At 43.4% G+C, this 22,977-nt stretch overlaps 1 protein-coding gene across 5 annotated transcripts in view; it reads left to right on the forward strand.

Moving 5' to 3' along the window:
* Window positions 1-22,977, forward strand: part of LOC122542343 (SUN domain-containing protein 2) — a 126,931-nt gene that overhangs the window by 13,321 nt on the left and 90,633 nt on the right. For all 5 annotated transcript variants that reach the window (XM_087978407.1, XM_043680018.2, XM_043680021.2 and 2 more), the window contains exon 3: window positions 16,067-16,234. In XM_087978407.1, the coding sequence (XP_087834533.1) occupies window positions 16,113-16,234 (122 nt within the window). In that variant the 5' untranslated portion in view covers window positions 16,067-16,112. The remainder of the gene's footprint in view (window positions 1-16,066; window positions 16,235-22,977) is intronic.

The raw sequence follows: 22,977 nt of genomic DNA on the forward strand, positions 1-22,977 counted from the left end.
GTGGTATGCATCTGCAAAGAACTGCCAGCGGAAGTGATTGAGGTGGGTACATTAACAACATTTAAAAGGGATTCGGACAAACGTGGATAGGAAAGGATTAGAAGGCCTTTTAAAAACAGCAGAGGATAACTTTAAACAATGAGGGAAGAGAAAGTGAAATATGAGAGGAGTAAAATTAAAGAAGATTGCAAGAGTTGCTTTAGATATCTAAAAGGTAAGAGAGAGGCAGTGGTGGGTATTGGACCACTGGAAATGAAGCTGGCGAAGTAGTAATAGGGAACCAAGAAATGGTGGTGGAACTACATAGGTACTTCACATCAATGTTCATAGTGGAAGACACTAACAATGCACTATAACTTTGAGAGTCCGGAGGTAGAGGTGAGTGTAGTGGCTATGATTTAAGGAGAAGGTGCTGGGGAAGCTGAAATTCTGAAAGCCGATAAATCATGCAGACTACATAAAGAACATGAAAAGTTGGAGCAGGATTAGGCCTCTTGCCCCATCGAGCCTGCTCCGCCGCTCTGTAAGATCACTTCTGATCTTTTAATGGACTTACCCTCCTGCTCACCATAACCCTTAATTTCTTTACCGTTCAAAACGCTATCTATCTTAAAAAGATTCAACAAGGTAGCACCATTTGCTTCAATAGGCAGGGGATTCTACATATTCACAATCCTATGGATGAAAAAGTTCCTCCTCCAGTCAGTCCTAAATCTGCTCCCCCTTATTTTGAGGCTATGCCCTCTAGCTCTAGTTTCACCTGCCAGTAGAAACAACCTCCCTGGTTCTGACTTATCTATTCCCTTCATAATTTGGCTTGTTTCTATAAGATCCCCCTCCCCCCTCATTCTTCTAAATTCCAATGAATATCTACCCAGCCTACTCGATCTGTCCTCATAAGGCAATCTTCTGAATTTCGGAATCAACCGAGTGAACCTCCTGTGCACCCACTGCAGTGCCAACTCATCCTCTCTCAAGTAAGGAGACCAAAACTGCACACAGTACTCCAGGTGTGGCCTCACGAGTACCTGAGACAGCTGCAACATAACCTCCCTGCTTTTAATCTCCATCCCTCCTAGATGGACTGGATGGGCTACACCGCGGGGTTCTGATGGACATAGTTGTGGTTGTAGAGGCATTGGTAATGATCTTTCAGGAATCGCTGGAGTCAGGGAGGCTTCCATAGGACTGGAAAATGGCGAATGTAACAGCCCTGTTTAAGAAGGGAGGGAGGAAGAAAGAGGGAAACGACAGCAGTCAGGCTGACCTCAGTCATTGGTAAGATATCAGAGTCCATTATTAAGGATGAGATTGCAGAGTACTAGGAAGTGCATGGGAAAATAGTGCTGAGTCAGCACGGCTTGATCAAGGGGAGATCATGCCTGACAATCAGTTAGAATTCTTCGAGGAGGTAATGAGAAAGTTAGACAAAGGAAAGCCAGTGGACATATCTATTGGATTTCCAGAAGGCCTTTGATAAGGTGCCGCACAGGAGGCTGCTCAATAAGCTAAGAGCCCGTGGTGTTAGGAGCAAGGTACTGACATGGATCAGCTGACTGGCAGAGAGTGGAGATAAAGGAATCTTTTACAGGATATCAGCCGTGGGGTTCCATAGGGGTCAGTGTTGACACCTTTGCTATCCATGTTTTATGCTAGCTATCTTGATGATAAAACTGAAGGCACTTACTAAATTTGCAGATGACACAAGGAGAGGTGGAGGAACAGATAATGTTGAGGAAGTGCGTAGGCTGCAGAAGGACTTGGACAAGCTAGGCGAGTGAGCAAAGCAGGTGCAGGTAGAACACAATGTGGGAATGTGTGAGGTTATGCACTTTGGTTGGAAGGAAAAGGCATGGGCTATTTTCTAAATGCAGAAAGGCTTCGGAAATCTGAAGCACAAAGTGACTTGGCAGTCCTGGTTCAGGTTAACATGCAGGTTCAGTTGGTGGTGAAGAAGGCAAATGCAATGTTGACATCCATCTCAAAAGGGCTCCAGTACAAGAGCAGCGATGTATTGCTGAGGCTATATAAGGCTCTGGTCAGACACCATTTGGAATATTGTGAACAATCTGGGGCCCTGTTTGGTGAAAGGATGTGCTGGCTTTGGAGGGAGTCCAGAGGAGGCTTACAAGAATTATCCTGGCAATGAAGGGCTTGTTATATGGACTGGTTGAGGAATGTACATTATAGAGTTTAGAAGGATGAGGGGGAGGGGAGGAATCTGATTAAAACTTAGAATACTGATGGGCCTGGATAGAGTGGACGTGAGCGAGACTAGGAGCCAAGGGCAGCCTCAGTGAAGGAACAGCCCGTTAGAACTGAGGTGAGGAATCTTTCAGCTCGAGGGTGGTTAATCTGTGGAACTCATTGCTGCAGAGGGCTGTGGAAGCCATGTTGTTGAGTGTACTTAAGACGAATAGGTCCTTGATTAGTGAGGGTATGGAGAGAGAAGGCAGGAGAATGGGTTTGAGAATTACATCAGCCATGATCGAATGGTAGAGCAGAGTTGATTGTGGGCTGAATGGCCTAATTCTGCTCTGAAATGCTATGGTCTTATCACCACTTGCATTCCAATGCTTGTTGTATCACCATTTGTTAATTTACCACCACTCTGTCAGTCAGCTTTTCCAAAAAAGTGGCCAATTTCACACTTACTCATGTCATACAGTATATGCTGTGTATTTTCCTACTGTCACATCTAAGTTGCCCTGAAAGTTTTTTTAACATACTTCCCACCACTCAATGCCACCTGGTTTTGTATTATCAGCAAACTTTGAAATATTGCATTTGATTCCCTCATCCAAATGATTTGATTTGAGATTAGATTAGATTCCCTACGGTATGGAAACAGGCCCTTTGGCCCAACAAGTCCACACCAACCCTTCGAAGAGTAACCCACCCAGAACCACTCTCCTACCCTATATTTACCCGACTAATGACGTAATACTACAGGCAATTTAGCGTGGCCAATTCACCTAACCTGCACATTTTTGGATTGTGGGAGGAAACCAGAGGAACCCCACGCAGACACGGGGAGAATGTGCAAACTCAACACCGACAGTTGTCCGAGGTTGGAATCGAACCCAGGTCCCTGGTGCTGTGAGGCAGCAGTGCTAACCACTGAGCCACCGTGCATACCTAATGTTGTCAATAGTTGGGGCCTGATCCTTAATGTACCCTGTTTATCACTGCCTTCTATCCTGAAACCTATTTATTTTTTGCTTTGTGAATTTCCTTCTTCCCAGTAGACTCATGTTCCTCAAGCTTTGAAGACTGAGCTAAAATAATTGTTTGCTTATTCTGCCTTTTCCTTGTTCTGTTATCTGTTCTCCTGTTTGAGATAATAAGGGGGTCTATATTTGTCTTCTATAATCATTTTTTTTTTCTTTTTGCATACTTTTATAGCCAGCTGTTATTGTCCTTGCAAGTTTATTCTCACACACTGTATTTTCTTTCCCTTCCTGGTCAACATCTTGGTTATCCTTTTTGTTGAGGAGAAAGTGAGGACTGCAGATGCAGGAGTCCAAAAGTGCGGTACTGGAAAAGCACAGCCAGTAACTGGCTGTCCTTACCCTTTTGCTGAGTTCTGAACTGCTCCCACTCCTCGGGCTTGCTATGTTTTCTAGCAACTTTATATGATTCCTCTTTGGATTGAATACTATCCTCCATTTCTTTGGTCAGGCCATTTTTCCTTTTTACGTTCTTTCACCCAAAAGGCATTTATAACTGTTGCAATGAAGTTTGCTCAACAGATGATCCAGCAATAGGAAGGCAAGCTTTTTTTTTTAATTTTTGTGTAAGGTGGCAATTGCAGGGTGTAGGGGTTCAGGGATTTGATGGCAAAAGCAGGGGAGTGAATTTCAGAGGTCACCCCCATGTTTTCCCCATCCATTGCCTCTGATTGATAGGGTCATCTCTAATTGTTCCCTGATTATGTCCTACCCCATTGGCAGAACCGATCTAGCAGAGGTTGGTGGCACAGTGGTATCTAATCAGAATGAAACCGCCTGCTGGTTACCACATACCAACCTCCCTCTGCTGCTGAATCAGTATTCCTCCATGTTGAACAACACTTGGAGGAAACACCTGAGGGTGGCAAGAGTGCAGCATGTACTTTGGGTGGGTGGGTGGGTTCACTGTCCACCACCAAGAGTGGCTCAGCAGCAGCACTACTGATCCAGTTGGTCAGGTCCTAAAGGAAATAGCTGCTAGTCTTGGTTTCTACCAGGTGGTGAGGGAATTATCAGGAAGGAAAAACATACTTTACCTCATCCATACCAATCTGCTAGCTGCAGATGTCTGTCTATGACAGTATCAGTAAGAGTGACTGACTGCCTGCCTTCATATTGACAAGACCATCCATCATGTTGTGTGGCACTCAGTGTTCTGAATGGACTAGCTTCAAGCAGATCTAAGAACTCGAGACTTGGCATCCATGAGGTACGGTGGGCTATCAACAGCAGCAGAAACATACCCTAATGCCATCAGTAACCTCATAGCCTAGCATATCAATCATTACCATTAAACCAAGGGATCAACTCTGGTTGAATGGAGAGTGTAGGAGGGCATGGCAGGATCATACCTGGTGAAGATTTAATAAAAAAGGACTACTTGTTCCCAAACAGCACAAGCAGCAAGTGATGGAGCTAGGTGACTCCACAACCAACACATCAGCGCGAAGGTCTCTAGTTCTACCACAGCTGGTTGTGAATGGTGGTGGACAATTAAGCAACTCCCAAATATCCCCATCTTCAATGTTAGCAGAACCCAGCACATCAGGCTGAAGCATTCACAGCAATCTTCTTCAGCCAGACATGCTGAGTGGGTTATCTATCTTAACCTCCTATAGTGGTCCCCAGCATCACAGATACCAGTCTTCAGCCAGTTTGATCTCCTCCACATGAAATCAGGAAAAAGGCACTGGATGCTACAAAGGCTGCAGACCTGATAACATTCTGGCATTAATACTAAAGACCTGTGCTCCAGAACTTGCCGCTCCCCTAGTCAAGTTCTTCCAGTACAGCTACAACATTGGCATCTACCCAACAATATTGAAAACCGTCCAGGTGTGTCTTGTACACACACAACAGGACAAATCCAAAACCGCCAATTACTGCCTCGTTACTCTACTGTCCATCTTCAGTAAAGTGATAGACGGTGTCATCAACAGTGCTATTAAACAGCACCTGCTCAGTTGACGCCCAGTTTGGGCTCTGTCAGGGCCACTCAGCTCCTGACCTCATTACAGCCTTGGTTCAAACATGGATAAAACAGCTGAATACCAGAGGGTGAGGGGAGAGGGACAGCCCTTGACATCAAGGCTGCATTCAACTGAGTATGGCATCAAGGAGCCTGTGCAAAGCTGGAATCAATGGGTAATGGGCAAACTCTCTGCTGGTTAGAGTCATACCTGACACATGAAGAGGATTGTGGTTGTTGGAGGTCATTCATTTCCACTCTCGAACATCTCTACAGGAGTTCCTCAGGGTAGGGTCCTAGGCCCAAACATCTTCAGCTGCTTCATCAATCATAAAGTCAGAAGTGGGGATGTTCATCGATGACTGCGCAATGTTCAGCACCATTCGTGCTGCCTCAGACACTGAAGCAGTCCATGTTCAAATGCAACAAGACCTGGACCATGTCCAGGCTTGGGTTGACAGTGGCAAGTAACTTTAACACCACATATGCCAGGCAATTACCATCTCCAATAAGGATTAATTTAAGCTTGCCCTTCACTGGTATTGCCACCATTAAATCCCCCACAATCAACCTGGGAGTTACCATTGCACTGGATTGGTCATATAAACACAGTGACTGCAAGAACAGGTTGGGGACTAGGAATTCTGCAGTGGGTAACTCACCTCCTGATTCTCCAAAGCCTGTATGCTGTCTACAAGGCACATGTCAGGATTATGATGGAATATTCCCCACTTGCCTGGATGAGTTCTGCTCCAACACTCAAGAAGCTTGATGCTATCCAGGACAAAGCAGCCCGCTTGAATGGCACCACATTTGGAGTGGCATGATGGTTCAGTGGTTAGCACTTCTGCCTAACAGTCCCAGGGACTTGGGTTTGATTCCACCCTTGGGTGACTGCCTGTGTGGAGTTTGCACATTCCCACTCTGTCTGCATGGGTTTTTTCCGGGTGCTCTAGTTTTCTTCCACAGTCCAAAGATTGGCGAGGTGGATTGGCTATGCTAAATTGCCCATAGTGTTCAGGGATGTGCAGGCTAGGTGAGTTAGCCATGGGCAATGCAGGGTTACAAGGGTGGTGTAGGGGTCTGGGCCAAGATGGGATGCTCTCGGTGGGTTGACGTGGACTTGATGGGCCAAATTTCCTGTTTCCACACTGCAGGGATTCTACCTACCCATAAACATTCATTTCCATCGCCATCTATGCTTAGTAGTAGTTGTGTGTACTGTCTATAGGATGCCCTACAGTAATTTAGCAAGGGCTCTTAGACAGCACCTTCCAAACACGCAATTACTACTATCTAGAAGGACAAGGGCAGCAGATACATGGGAACACCACCTGCAGGCTCTTATTCAAGCCACTCACCACCCTGACTTGGAAGTATATTGTTGTTCCTTCGTTATTGCTGGATCAAAATCCTGTGGAGTTCCTGCCCCAGTGGTATTGTGGTTTAACCTACTGCACATGGATTGGAGTGATTCAAGAAGGCATCTCACCATTATCTTACCTTCTCAAGGGCAAGTAGGGATGGGCAATAAATGCCCATGTACCACAAGTGAATTTTAAAATAAGTGGCCAGTTAAGTCTATTTATGGGTCTTATTTGACCATGTAAGCCTTAATTGGTGACGAGTTGCAAAAGACCCCATTGGATCTTCTCTCCCAGCACTTAATTGCCGAGCTGGTGAGAAGGGACAAGTACCTCTCTAGGGCAAATTTACACCATTATTTCCCAATTTTTCACAACCTTCTTGGCACCTCCAGCGAGGAAAGTTCTGCTAAGTCCTGCTACAATTGTGTAGGGTTTTGGTGAGATCAAATCTGGAATACTGTCAGGTTTGGGCCTCTAGGTTTGTAATGGGGTGGTATGACAAAGATTCATTGGACTGATATGAAGATGTTTTGTAATATTAATGTGTTACTTAAACTTGCGTTCTAAAGTAGAGGTAAATAGGGCTGAAGTTGTGCAAAGGTAACATTTTTTTGTTAAGGGTCAGAAATTCACTTTGCTTTGACCCATGGGTCGAAGCAGCATTTCCAAGAAGTCATGCGACTTGGTCTAAATGATTTGATAAGCTGCCTGGTGAGAGAATTGCTGACCCTGTGAAAGGAAAGTCAAGAGGCTAAAAGCAGCTTCACTTCAGAAGAAGTGTTGCACACCAGCAGATGTGCTATTAGCAAGCTGAAACTTGTCAAAGTAATTGGATAAAATGTGTTTTCAGTTGGGTGCAGTAAGAAGAAACAGTGAGTTAGCTTATTTGAAGAGAATCCCTTTAGCTGAATATGGTGAAATTGACTGAAAGGAAGCAGTTATGACTTTGACGATTGAATTGAAGACAATATAAGAGTGATACATTACTGGGGTTGGCTGTCAAGGAAATTGTTGGGTAAAAGAAATCTTTTAGTATTTAATAAATCTTTTCCAATATCTTGTAAATATTTATCTTTTTTTTTCTTGAGTGCAATAAACCTTTTTCTTTTCTTTTCTTAAAAGTACATTGGAAGCGTATTATGAATGTGCTGGAAAATGGGATTTGAATAGTTAGGTAGCTATTTTAACGAGCACAGACTTCATATAACGGGCCCTTTTCTGTGTTGTAGACCTCTATCACATTAGTAATAGACCAACACCAATAACCAAGTCACAAAAATAAAACTTGTGTACTATCAAGTCAAGGTTTACTTTTGAATATGACTTATCCTGTATTACTATTGGCTGAGATCATATCAATTGGATCCTGAGGTGACAATGTTACCCTGTGAGAGATGAGTAAATTGCGCATATGTTCTCTGCAATTTAGGGTAATGAAGGGCAATATTATTGAACCATTCAAAAATACAGTAGATGCTCAGAGAGAGATTCCCCAACCAGCAGAAACAAAAGCACAGTCTCAGGATAACAGGCTGATTATTTAGGACTGGGATGAGAAGGGTATTGAATCTTTGGAATTCTCCACCACAGAGGGTTGTGAATGTTTCATCATTGAATATATTCAAAGACCATATGACACAGGAGCAGAAATTAGGCCTTTTGGTCTATTGAGTCTGCTCCGCCATTCAATCATGGCTGGTAGGAGAGTGAGGTTGAAAACCTGTTTTTCCCCATAACCTTTGATCCCCTTGACAATCAAGAACCTATCGATCTGTTTTAAATCTACTCAATGGCCTGGCCTCCACAGCCTTCTGTGGCAATAAATTCCACAGATTTGTCACTCTCTGGCTGAAGACCCTTTTTCTTTTAACTCTGTTCTAAAGGGTCTTCCCTTTACTCTAAGGCTGTGCCCTTGGGTCCTCGCCTCTCCTGCCAATGGAAACATCTTCTCCAAGTCCATGCTTTCCAGGCTGTTAGGTATTCTGTAAGTTTCAATCAGATCAACCCCCTTCTAAGCTCTGAGTATAGTCCCAGAGCCCTCAACAGTTTCTCATATGTTAAGCTGATCATTCTCGTGAACCCCCTCTGGACCTGCTCCAGGATCAGTACGTACTACTTTAGTAATGGGGCCTAAAATTGCTCACAATACTCCAAACGTGGCCTGACCAGAGCCTTCTAAAACTCAAAAGTATATCTCTGCTTTTATATTTTAGTTCTCTCGCGATGAATGACAACATTGTATTTGCCTTCCTAACTACTGACTCAACCTGCAAGCTTACTTTCAGAGAAATCTGGACCAGGACTCCCAAGTCCATTTGCAATTCAGATTTCTGAATTTTCTCCTGATTTTAGAAAGTAGTCCATGCCTCTATTCTTCCTACCACCGTGCATGACCTCTCACTTTCCCATGTTGTAGTTCATCTGCCACTTCTTTGTCCACTCTCCTAATCTGTCTAAATCTTTCTGCAGCCTCCCTGGCTCCTCAATACTACCCGCCCCTCCACCAATCTTTGTATTGTCTTTGTAGCCAGAATGCCCTCAGTTCATTCATCCAGATCACTTAATGTGTAAAAGGAAAAGTTGTGATCCCAACACTAACCTTTGTGGAACACCACTAGTCACCAGCTTCCATCCTGAGAAGGACCCTTTTATCCCCACTGTCTGGCAGGAGGCAATCTCCCCTCCATGCTAGTACCTGGCCTCTAACACCATGGGCCTGATCTTACTCAGCAGCCTCCTGAGTAAGCTGTTTATTTGGGGCACATTATCAAAGGCTTTCTGGAAGTCCAGATCGAAAGCATCCATTGGCTGTCCTTACCCTTTTAGCTATTCAATAGAAAAATAGATTGACAAAACTTTAATAAGCTTGTCAAACATAATTTCCCTTGCCTAAAACTGTGACTTAGTGCATTGTTAAGAAAATCAAAGTATGAATACACAAAGATGTCCTTTACAAGAGGTGGGTTGATGATTAATTGAAAACTAACTAACCTAATCGTTTCTACCCCCTTTGTTTTAAAAAAAATCACATTTACTAACTTCAAATCTGTTGAAACCTTGTCAGAATATAGCAAATTTTGTAAAATCTTTACGAGTGCATGTACTATCTCTGCAGACGTTTCTTTAAGAACTCTAGGACATAGACTATGTGGACCTGGATTTGTTGGTATTTTAGTTCAAGTTTCTTCAATGCTTTTTCTCAATTGACAATGTTTAGGTTGTGCACTCTTATTTGCCCTTGTATTTCTGATAGGTAAATTTATATGGTGTCTACCGTCATAGAAGGCATTTTTTTCATTGTCTCTTCTATTTCCTTAATTATCGCTGAAACAACCAATGGTGGAGATCACAGTGGGTCGGGCAGCATCGGTGGTGAGAGAACAAGCCAGTGTTTCTAGTCTAGATGATTCTTCAGAGCTGTGACCTTCACCATTTGTTGTTTTTCAGTATAGATACTAGCATCTGCAGTAATTTGCTCCTCCTCACTTATCATGCCTGTTTTAATCTCTAAGTTGCATCCTTTATCTTTTTTAAAGCTGTTTTTGTATTCCTTGCTAGTTTACTCTCTCTCTCTCTTATTTATTCCCTTTTTTATCAATATTTGGTGCCGTTTGGTTTTTAAACCACTCCTCGTCCTTGGAATTGTGACTATTTGCAATATTATAAACTGCCTCTTTTAGTCTGATATTATTCTTGACTTCCTTTAGTAACGCACAGATGAAGCTGTGTGGTACGTTATTGTTTCTTAATGGAATAAGTTGAGCATTTTTGAATTGTTTCTTTAAATGTTTCTTCTTACTACATTTTCACTCTATTTACCAAGGTCAACCCTAACCAGTTACACTCTCATACCGAACTAACTTTAATGTTCTTATTAGTGATTAGAGTGTGGCACTTTCAAATCCTAACCTTTTTTATTCCTTCACATCCAGAGTTCTCCTGAGCTGATTCCGCCATTGTCTTTCTGGGAACATATTTAACCTGTTCTCTTGCGATATTCCCCATGGATGCTTCCCATGACTCTGACAAAGTAGATGCCCTCTGTCTATGGACCAGATTGTATTTTGTCTTCGCCTTTCCTCAGTTCAGTATTTTCATCCCCAGCCCTTCTTTATCTTTTCCCATAACAACCCAAAGCTTAACCGAGTGATGGTCATAATCTCCAAACTGCCCCTGCCTGATGTACCTTCCACCTGCTTGGACTCCTTTTCTGAATATTAAGTTCAGAATTGCCCTTCCCTCATTGGGCTTTCTATGTACACGGCCAATAAATGCAGCTTAAGAATTTTGTTTGCTTCCTAACTTGCACTGTAAAACTATCCCAGTTAATATATGGGTACATAAAACCCCATCCTATTTCTGCCTCCCATTTCTTTGAAACATTTGATTCTCTAACTCCCTGACTCTTTGGGGCTGTGATACACACCGATAACATGCCTGCCTCTGTGTTTCTTTAAGTCTACCCATACTGCCTTATTTGATGATACTTTTTTAAAGATATCAACTCTTCTCACTGCTATAATTAATTCTTTGTTTTGGTATTGCAACCCCCCCCCCCCCCCCCCCCCGCCCCAAGTCTTGTTCGAACACCCTATAACCAGAAATATTGAACTGCCAGTCCTTCCTGTCTTTCAACCAAGTCTTGGTCATAGCGATGATATCATCCTTCCATGTGCCTATCTGTGCTCTCGGCTCATTCTGTATTATTCCTCAGGACTCTTGCATTAAAATATGTTCCATTTAGCTTTGCTAAACTCACTACTTTCCTATCTAGCCTGTGTTTACTGTCTTCCAGACTCACTCACTCGCTCAACTTCTAATACCATCTTGGCTTCTCTCTCTCCTCCTGAGGTACTTCTCAGGATGCATGTCCTTGCCAATCTAGTTTAAATCCATCCCAACAGCAGCAGCCAAACCCCCACCCCACCACCACTGCATTCCTGGTCAGATGCAAGATGTACAGGTCCCAGCTCCACAAAAATAATCCCAATGTCCCTGGAATCTGAAAACCCTCAGCTTGCACCATCTCCTCAAGCCATGTGTTCATCTGCTCGCTCTTGCTATTGTATGTATGACTGTATTAATCTGAACTTTTACTATGTTTGAAGTCTTGCTTTTCAATTTCCTACTTAACTTCCTAAAGTCTGTTTTGTGGTTTCTCATTTCTCTCTTCCTATATCATTGGTCATATGGTTACGTAGAATTTAATTTTATTACAATTATGTTACAATCACTATTTCTGAGCAGATCTGTGGGATTACTTTGAACTGCCTCATTATGAAACACTAGCTTTAAAATGATGTATTCTTAGTTGGCTCCAGAATGTGTTGCTCGGGGAAGTGTCACAAAAGAACTCTGAGTCATCTTCCAGGCACCTTTGCACAATTGGCCTAGTCTCTATGAAGATTCATGTTTCCCCTATACTATAACACTACCTGTGTTCTAATCTCAAATTTGTGATTTGATGATTTGTCCAACAGAACGACTACTGTAAGGGGGCCTATTAAGTGGTCCCACCAGCATTTTCTGACCATTGCTTTTCCTGATTTTTGCTTTCACGCTTTCTATTTCTAGACTTTCAAGTCAAAATTGTCTTTCATTAATGTCACCCTTTCCATCAAGGCTACTTTCATTGTTGCCAACCAGATAGAATGATAATGAGACTGTTAAAAATCACACAACACCAGGATTATAGTCCAACAGGTTTAATTGGAAGCACTAGCTTTCACAGTGCTCCGAAAGCTAGTGCTTCCAGTTAAACCTGTTGGACTATAACCTGGTTTTGTGTGATTTTAACTTTGTACACCCCAGTCCAACATCAGCATCTCCAAATCATAATGAGACTGAGCATTTAGAGTACTGATCAACCAATAGTGTAATATTGAGTAAAGCCAGAACCAATATTTAGTGTGGTCTGTGCTGCATCTTCCTCAGAGCTTGTTTTACATTCTCTGTTTCTTGAACTAGTGTCTTAGTGACACTTGAGTTCTGCCACGTTTTTGTGTAACTCAGACTCAGGAAGCACCTGTTGAAAGCCCACTGATGTAACATTGCATCTGCAGTTCTTGGCCACAGAGGAAGTGGTGGAGGCGGGTACAATTACAACATTTAAAAGGCACCCAAATGGTGCATGAAAGGAAGGGTTTAGAGGGAAATGGGCCAAATGCTGGCAATTAGGACTAGATTAGGTTGGATATCTGGTTGGCGCAGATGAGTTCAGCTGGCGGGTCTGTTTCTATGCTTTATGACTGTGTAACGTCACACAATCTCTCTAGTTCACTGGGCGCATGATACTAATGAATGTGTACATGGTTTCATGCACCAATCTATTGGCCCTCTTGTTGTGATCCTGGCTGATGTTAATAGTGTTCAAGTCAGATGTTGGAGTGAAACCTGGCTTTTGTAACACGAATGTCATTCCATTAGACAATAGGGAAGGTTAGAAAGAATTTGTTACAGACATCAGGTGAGGATTCAAATTCACGTTATTCCTTTTATTTAAGCATATCCTTGCAAGCACTCATATCAGGAAAGAGTTACCATGTCTCAACACTAAGGCTTATTGCTCAGACTCAAACTCAGGGTCAGTGTGGACTTGATGGGCCAAATGGCCGCCTTCCTTATTGTAGGGGTTCTATGATTCAAACTGGTATTCATCTGGTATTCTGCTATTCATCGAATTTTGGGAAATTGTCTGTGCAGTCACTGGATATAATTTTTCTTAAGCAAGCTGACACCTAAAGTGAGCCATTCACTGAATCCACTGTTAATTCAATTTCAGAACATTTCCTTTGTTCCCTAAAGCCGTCCTTCACTGTCTCGCGATCTGCACACTGACTGTTTTCTCTGGATTGTTCTGTTTCTGTGTGTACCTGGACTCATTGCTATGCAACAATATTTTTAATAATGTATGGAACAGTTAAACCACAGCCCAGCTCAAGACAAAGTTGGTAAAACCTCAAAAATTCATACAAAGAACACAGACCTTCAGCCTCCTTGGAACCACAGCCTCAAGCTCTCAAATGAAATTCTAAAAATACCTTCCCCTTAACCCACAAAATACAAAATAGGAATTGAAGTTGTACATTGTGAATACACTGTAAGAACAACACACTGACCCATAGGTTGCCCTCATTCCTGAAGAAGGGCTTATGCCCGAAACGTCGATTCTCCTGTTCCCTGGATGCTGCCTGACCTGCTGCGCTGTTCTTGTAGAGATTCAGGAAGGCAGGGGCAACAGATGGACAGAGATATTGCGCAGTAAAATTCTTTGAAATAAGTAGCATATTTTCTCCAGTAGTAATAACAATAGCTAGAAATACTCAGCAGACAGCATCTGTGGAGAGACAGTTATGGTTTTAGGCTGACGGTCTTTACAGTTTTGAATTTATCCAATCTTTTGCGTTTTTATTACACTTCCAGCATCTGCCATATTGTTTTTTTAAAATAGATTTTTTTTTTGCATAAATTGTTGGTGTAAGTAACAGCTCGCGTGTAGTTTAGCAGGTTGTCACACATCCTGAGGTCTGGCTTGTCTGAGATCTTATCTGTCACTGATACCAGTTGCTACTTTCTTCCTTTCTGGTGTCTTTGGTGTCAATGTGTAGGCTAACAGCATACAGTGTAAAACAATGCTTGAGGTAGTACTTCGATGTAATGTTAGAGCTTATAATGACTTTTACAGGCATCCCTGGCAAGAATCAGAATTTTTTTTTTATTCAGTTGAAAGGATTACAGATGAAAGGATTACAGTCTGGAGCTATAGAATTTTCAAAAAGTGCTCTGGCAAGAGGAATGAATTGGAAGACTCTGTCCTGTTGTGTTTATATCCTGAAACCCAGTTATTCAAAAGAATATTGACATTCCTGGAGGGTATAGGTCTGAAGAGAAATAGAACTTGGGGAGGGAAACGGGGATGATGGACTGCCTAAGGGTTAGGATCAATACTGCGAGAGGGAAAGTTGGGGTTAGTACTGAAAGCAGGAAGGACGGACTGAGGATTAGGGTCAGGGCTAGTGCTGAGAGAACAATAGACAGAGACTATGTTTGGAGTTTCGTCCTGATGTGCATAGAGCTGGACAATGCCATCTGAAGGGAGGGCGCTGATTGGTGGAAAAAGCTATTGGCCAATGTCTCGTTGCAATTGGCTGTTGTAATCAGCCAATGTTTCAGCAATGGGGCACTTCTACATTGAAGAGAATGTAGAGAACAGCAACAAGGATATATCTTTGACTTGACAAGAACATAAGTAAAATAAATAGGTGTAGACATTTTGCCGCCTGGACAGAAATTCAACACAATCACAGCTGCCGTTTCACACCCACTCCCCATATTCTGCGATTCCCTGAGGGAACAAACTCTTATCTCTCTGAGCCATAAGCCTACTCCATGATGGAGCATTCACAGCTCTTTGAGGAGAGAATTCCAAAAGATTCACAACCCTCTGAATAAAGACATTTCTCCTCTTCTCAATCCTAAATAATTGTACCTCTTATTCGAAGTCTCTGACTGAGGGTCTAATTCCTCCGCTAGTGGTAACAAACTTGTCTGTTTCTACTCTGTAATACAGATGCCTGCTCTTGTTAGGTGATGTACAGTTGTAACAGTGGCATTTGATGCTGTTTGTACTCTGAGCTTGTGGTGAGGGAGTGACTGGCAGCCGCTGGTCTTGCGGCCCCTCTTTACCGAAGCCTTGTATTTGAAACTGTCTTCAAAGTGAGGAGTGCCTCCAGAAACTGCTGCTGATGTAACCAGTACTTTGATGTTGCAATGACAGTTCCTGACACTCTCTTGTTTTCTTATTTTTCTTCTGTATTACTCAAACTGCAAATCTGATTGGAGGAGTGGAAAAAAAAAAGCATAACCACTCTCCATCTGAGGTTGGGAGAGTAAATTATTGATTTTGAGATGCTCCGTAATTAGGATCTTTAAGTCTAATTCGTTCTATTGATAAACACAGCTGCTATATTTATTAGCGTGATGCTTAAAAAAAAACACAATTTACTCATTATCTCCAACACAGAACCAAAGTTGCACCCAATTACTAATGTCAATACATAAATGCAGTCCCAGTGCTATACAGTGACCGACCTGTCCCCACCAGTACTGTATCCCAGTGTTATACAGAGACAGGCCTGTCTCCTCTTTCCGCCCCCCCCCCCCCCCAGTGGTATATAGAGAAAGGCCTGTCCCCACCCGTACTGTACCCCAGTTATACAGAGACGGGCCTGTCCCCACCAGTACCGCGTCCCAGTGCTCTACACAGACAGACCTGTCCCCACCAGTACCACGTCCCAGTGCCATACATGACAGGCCTGTCTCCACCAGTACCACGTCCCAGTGCTACACAGTGGCAGGCCTATTCCCACTAGTACCTTGTCCCAGTGCTATACAGAGACCGGCCTGTCCCCACCCATATTGCGTCCCAGTGCCATACAGTGACAGTCCTTATTCTGTGTCAGTGTCAGTGTTAATGGATTGTGTTTCTGCTTTGGTTTTAGTTTGAGTTACCGAACCTTTTTGTGAGAATTTCCAAACCCTCCGAGGATGTCGCGGCGTAGCACACGTCTTAAAACAAGTGGTTATTATCAAGATGATGATGATGCCTCAAGTAGCAGTGGTGGATCTGTTGCCGGAAGTGTTGTGTCCTACAAAGAGAGCTCTGTCAGGTGGGTCTCACTACTCTCAAAATGCGCCCTCTGCTCCTAACTAGAGGCATCAGGCATTCCCAGAAACTGTTTATTGCCCAATTGTACTTATTCAACTTTCTTCTGTCTGGCAAAGCAGAATGAAACAGAAATGCAAACAATATGCCATCTTTGCTGCTGTAAAATTATCTCTAATTGAAGAGATTTAGTGACAACTTGTGAATTCTGTGCTCCTCAGTGAGGGGTATATTAGCTGAGATCACAAACCCTCTCTGCTGCCATCATGTCCTGAACCCTCACCTTCTGTACTAGGGAGAGGGATATTACAACTACGTAAAGGGATTCAATGCTGGCCTGGCAATATGAAGAAAAGGCGCCGCTTAACATATTGGAATGGCCCATGATTTGGCAATAATAGTGATACTACTGCTCTTAACATTCTAGGCATAGAAAATCCTGGATAATTTAGAATGTAGAATCAGGTCACTTGTCCCTCCCATGCCTCTGCCAGTTAATGAAAAGCTAATTAACCTCTTCCACCTTCAGGCACTAAAGCCATAGACCAGCATGTCATGATACTTCATTACGCATTCAAACCTTTTAAACGTGGTAAGAGTTTCTGCCTCTACCATCCTTTCAAGCAATGAGTTCCAGATCTCAACCACCCTCTGTATGGAATAAAAAAATCTCCTCTCCCATTGATCTTTTGACCAATCTCTTTTTTAAATCAAGAGATTAATCCTCTGCTAAGGTAAGTAGGTTGTTTGAAATTATTTTATCAATGCCGTATGTAATTCTAATCCATGGAAAACAAACCCAGTTTATCATATCTTTCCTCCATGCGTGTTGTTCAGTCCTGACAACCTCTAAATCCCTCTGCACTATCTCCAGTTTAATCATTACTTTCCTGTAATGTGGTGACCCCCAGAACTACACACAATACTCCAGCTGTGGTACAGTTACTGTTGTGTACAGCATATCCTCCCTGTTTTTATATTCTGTACCATGGCTAACAATGGAAAGAATGCATGCCTTTTCAATTTATCCTATTACTTTAAAAGATCTCTGGACATAAACTCCATGGTCCCTGAAACAACTCCAGAGGCTGGTGTTCCGTAAAAACAGACCCCTTTATTTACAGATGGAGAGTCCATGACACTGACCCCACTTCCTCGGAGCCAGCTCTGAGCAGAACCTCTGACACTACTGTTTTGTTTTCTCTTTAGTGGTAGATCTTCTGTTCTTGTTTATAAAGAAAACCCACACTACCACCAAACGGTGACAATGCTTATTTTCCCCAGCACCCATGTCTGTGTGTGCAGGTGTGAGACAGTGAAACGCAAGTGCATAAATATTTTAAATCCTTTTCCATCACCAGGAAGAAAAGAAAACACCTGAGTGGCCAGTGACAAGTAATGCCCTCCTTACCACAGGGCAATGCTGTGACACTCCTGTTCTTTATTTTTTCCTCCTTTTTTTTAAAATTTATATGTTCCCCACATTATCACCTCCCCAGCACCCATGTCACGCGTGTGTGTAGGGGTCGGACACAGTGAAGAACAACAAGCGTGTAAATCTTTATTTATATTCCACCACTAGGAAGAAAGGAAACACCCAAGTGGCCAGTGACAAGTAGTGCCCTTCTCGAGAGAGGGCAATGCTGTGTGATCAAAAAGTGAAGGGGAGGGCAGGGATTAAGTCAAAATAGAGTTGGAGGGACAAGTAAAGCACTCCACTCCCTGCAGTGCCCACATTTCCCTGAAAATCTCATGGGTGTTGGTGGACACCGCGTGCTCCTTCTCCAGGGACACCTGGGCTTCATCGTAACCGCGGAAGAGAGGCAGGAAATTGGCCGTAACAACCCCCTCCAAGGCCTCCTGCCTGGACCTGTTTATGGCCAGTTTGGCCAGGCCCAGGAGCAGACCATGAGGAGGTCCTCTGACCTACCCTTCTCTCTCTACACCGTGTAGGGCTGATGTGTGACCAAAAACAGAGGAGAAGGTTTGAGCAAGTTTTGAGAAGATTTGTAGCTCCGGTTGGATGTAGGTTTACTCGCTGAGCTGGAAGGTATATAATAAAAATACCATGCAAAGACTGTAACAAACACTACATTGGACAAACAGGCAGAAAACTAACCACCAGGATATGTGAACATTATCTAGTCACAAAGACCCTCTTTCACTAGTATCCTTACTACAGATAAGGAAGGACACCACTTTGACTGGGACAACACATCCATCCTAGGACAAGCCAAACAAAGACACGCACGAGAATTCCTAGAAGCATGGCATTCCAACCAGAATTCTTATCAACAAACACATCGAGTTAGACCTCATTTACCACCTCCTGAGAAAAGGAACAAGTGGCTTCACCACAAGAAATAACATCACCACAGGAAATGACATCACCAACCCAAAGAAACCCAAACTTATAAGTAGAAAGCAGGAATTTTCAGCATTGCTTCGCCTGAGGCCCACTGAAGATGTTACTTAGTAGGGTAATGAAATGTCTGGAAATGAACCTTCCAGCTCAATGAACAAACCTACATCCAAAAGAGAAGGTTTTTAAGAAAATCAGAGTGCAAACACCCACACCCAATATATACATAGTCCACGCACTCCACAGCACCACAGAACAAGCAGTTGGACTGGGAGTCCATGAACCACTGCAATCTGCGGTTGCAGGGGACACTCCTGTTTTTTTTTCGCGAACAACAAGTGTGTAAATCTTTATTTATATTTCACTACCAGGAAGAAAGGAAACACCCGTGTGGCCAGTGACAAGCAGTGCCCTTCTCAAAGGGCAATGCTGCTTGATCAAACAGTAAAGGGGAGGGCAGGGATTAAATAATACAGTTCACTCCCTGTGATGACCCATGTATATATTCAGGACCATCGCACCTACCCGAGTTTTACACATTACTGGATCTGACCACACTACAACCATGCTCCTTACCAATGCAGGGCCATTCCTGTGGTTCCTATACCAAACTTCATCTGCTGCAGTGAACGGTGTTTCTTGCTTAGTGGAGTCTTGTGTCTGGCATTGGCATTCATCATGCCACTTTGTTTTCCCCAACCATTCCTCCCTCTTTGCCCCCCCCCCCCCCACTGACTCAGGTGTAGGAAGATCAGACATAACCTTGTGTGGCGTGTTCTCTCTATTAGCAACTCTGCTGGAACTGACCATGGCATTGCAGGAGGGGTGGTCATATAATCAAATAGGAACCAGGGCAGTCTGGTATAAAACTCTGAAGCTGTAGGCTGTTTCTTTAAGCCTGCTTTCAAAGTTTGGACTGCTCTTTCAACCAGACCATTGGATGATGGATGGTATGGAGCTTTCTAATATGTTGAATACCGTTTAACTTTAGGAAATGCTCAAAATCCCTGCTGATAAACGATGGCCCGTTATCTGTGACCAACACTTCCAGAAGTCCATGCACTGCAAAAGATGTGTTCAGTTTTTCTATCATCATCCCACTGTTTGATGATTGAACTCTATGCATACCCATCCACTTTGAGTGGGTGTCCACAGTGACTAAGAACATTGAGCCCATGAAAGGACCTGCATAGTCAACATGTAACTGAGTCCAGCATTTACCTGACCATTTCCATGAATATGAGGAAACTGCTGGGGGTAAGTGTCCTTGTTGGCATTCAGGGCACAGCCTCACCCATGCAGCTTTGTCTGCATTCAAGCCTAGCCGCCAAATGTAACTTCTTGCCAACATCTTCAGTTTGGAAATTCCCAGATGACCCTGAAGGAGCCCAGTCAGTGCCTGGCAGAGACCTCTGCGCGGGACGGTCACTCTTGCTCCCCCTAATAAAATACATTGCTCTACTGAAATCTGGTCTCTCTGGGTCCAACGAGGTTTGTTCTGGTTGTGGTGACCTTTTTCACTTTTTCCAGGATTGTACCTTTCTGCGTGCAAAGTCTGATAACTAGAAGGGTGTCCAGAAAATTTAGAACAATTATGGGCTCTCCCAGGGGTGGTGTCACTAGTGGTGTATCAGCTGGTAGAGGTGGCTAAATGCAATTACCACTTGGCCTCCCAGAAAGTGGTCCAACTTGTAACTATATGCACTTTAGTATTCGAGTCCATCACTGAATTCAGCCTTAAGCTATGGGTGGCACTGTCTTGCCCTCTTTAAGTAGACCTAGTAGGGGTTTGTGGTCTGTTATTAATACCAATTTATGTCTGTGAAGGTGCTGGTTAAATCTCCTGACTTCAAATAGAAGTGTCAAACCTTCCTTCTCGATCTAGGCATATTTACGCTCTGCGTAAGCCAAAGTTCTGGATACATATGCTATTGGGTGTTCCTCACCATTGGGCCACCTATGAGCAAATACTACCCCAATGCCATACAGTGAGGCATTGCCTGTCAATGCCAGATCTCGCTGGGATTGTTATGTGACAACACCTTAACTGGATGAGTGCTGTTTTTTCACTTCGTTGAAAGCTATGGCTTGGCTACACGACCATTTCCAAGTCTGACCCTGTTTTATTTTAAGGAGTTGATACGAAGGTACCAGAATGGAGGCCAGGTTATGAAAGACCTAAGCTTCGGTACAGACATGGGAGTCAGTGCGCTTTTGATTGCCCTCACTTTATGCCTTAATGTGTTACATGGTCTGGTCGACTCTGCAGCCCAAGTAGGTCACTTGGGGTCCTTGGAACACACATTGTTCCCTTCTCTGGTGTATACCCGCCAGGGAAAAATGTCTACGGACTAGGTCCAAGTTCTCCTAAGTGCTCTTTGTTCACCGTTCCTATTATTAGCCCAGCATTTAGAGTGGCAACCTGGGGTAGACCTTGTAAAATGTTTTCCATTGTCTGTTGAAAAATTGCACAGGCTAACGATATCCCAAATGGCAGTGTTGTATATTGAAACAAACCTGAATAGATATTACTTGTAGCATACTTCTGGGAATCCTTATCTAACCGCAAATGCACATGGCTCATGTCCAGCTTTGTGAAGGCCAGCTTTGTATATAAATCCTCTGTGTGAGGGATTGGGTATTTATCCAGCTATGAAAAGCAGCTTACTGTTAGTTTAAAATTCCCCTAAAAAGCAAAGCGATCTAGCAGGATTCTGAAGCCTGATTGCATGATTGATGTTGCTCATTCTTCAAACTGTGCTGACTTTATGATTCCTTTGCAATTCAGCCTCCTGATTTCTGCCTCTGCTTTTCCCCATAAGGCCAATGGCACTGGGCAGACCTTGCAGAATCGTGGAATTGCTTTCTGGTCAACTTTGCAAGGTGGCCATGGCTCCTTTTGTCCCTACATCATCCTGAAAAAACTCTGGGTATTTAATTAGGACTTTACTCCAGCAGCCACTTCCCAAAATGTTGAGCCAATCTCGGCAAATGCTTCTCAACTGATTTCACCCCACCAATTTTGGGCCGGAGCTTTTTACTATAATCAGTGGAAGCCTTAATCTGTAAAAGTTCCCCAGTATAGGTTCTCGGTCTCATTGAAGTTTTACACAGACTTAAGGGTTGGAGACCAGAGTGAATTTTATTAAAGACTGGTGACCACTGATACAGCCATGTCCTTTATCAATCTTCATGACAACCATGTGATAAAGGTCTGTAGGTTCTCTTACTCACTTTAGGTCCTAGTGGGATCCCTTTGCTGTTGCAAGTCCGCATACTGACAGCAACTACAATGGCTTGCCGGCCCAGATCCTGAAGAAAATTTTAACCATTTGGTCGAGGCATGGCTTTGTTTTGGGCTGACCTGGACTATGTCTGTTCGGAATACATCCCGAGTGAGGTTGTGCAATTGCCTTCACTCCAGTGGTGTTCCCCAAGCTCCGTCGGACTGACGAGGTGTCCACTTCCACTGGATTACCCTGCAACTCGTATGTTCTATTTGTTGCATTCTCCAATTTTAAAGCCAGTTGTAGTGGCTGTTTGAAGTCCAGTTGGGCTTCAGCTAGTAGGTGCTTCTGCATGGTTACTCAATTAATCCCATGACCAAATGGTGTCTCAGCATCTCATTAAGGGGTAAATCAAAGTCGTGCCTCTGCCAGTTCTCTTCATCTAGTCAAAAATCCCAATAGCATTTCAGATTTAAAGGAGACTTGGGATTGCAATATTCCTTAACTAAATCCATTCTTGAAAGGTTTTAGTATTTGGCAAAATCTAATGGGCAAACTGACTAGATAATCCCCATCATTGTCGTATGTAGCACCCTTGCGACAGATGGACCCACTATGGAGCACTCATGAAGCCGGGCATAGCACGTTTAGTGAGCTGGTCACACCACCAGTGATGCCTACACAGACAGATGAGTTGGGTGACCACCAGGAAGACGTGTATGTGTGTGCAGGCAGTGCAGGAGTCCCCTGTGACCATTTCCCCCCTCAGACAGGTGTGCAGTGTTGGGTACTGTTGAGGGGACTGGCCTCTCAGGAAAGTTGCAGCAACAGCCAGATCAGTGGCAGCATAACTGGCACTGTTGTCCAGCAGGGAGGGTGGAAGTGTAGGCAAGCAGTGGTGATAGGAGATCCTATTGTCAGAGGCAAAGGCATTTAGGTGGCTGCACATGAGACTCTGAAAGAGGAGAGTGAGCAGTTGTGGTCCATGTTGATAGGCAGAAAGAAAGATGATGTCTTACAAAGAGAGTTCAGGGAATTAAGTTGGAAATTGCAAAGCAGGATCTCTATGGTTGCAAACTTGAGAGTAATTGCTGTGTCACATGCCAGTGTGGCTAGGAACAGGAAGTTAGTATGGTTAAATACTGACAGTAGTTAAGA

This window comes from Chiloscyllium plagiosum, unplaced genomic scaffold, assembly GCF_037043375.1.
Source record: "Chiloscyllium plagiosum isolate Xiang-an unplaced genomic scaffold, Cpla_swu_hap1 HiC_scaffold_33, whole genome shotgun sequence".
In the NCBI taxonomy this organism is placed as follows: Eukaryota; Metazoa; Chordata; class Chondrichthyes; order Orectolobiformes; family Hemiscylliidae; genus Chiloscyllium; species Chiloscyllium plagiosum.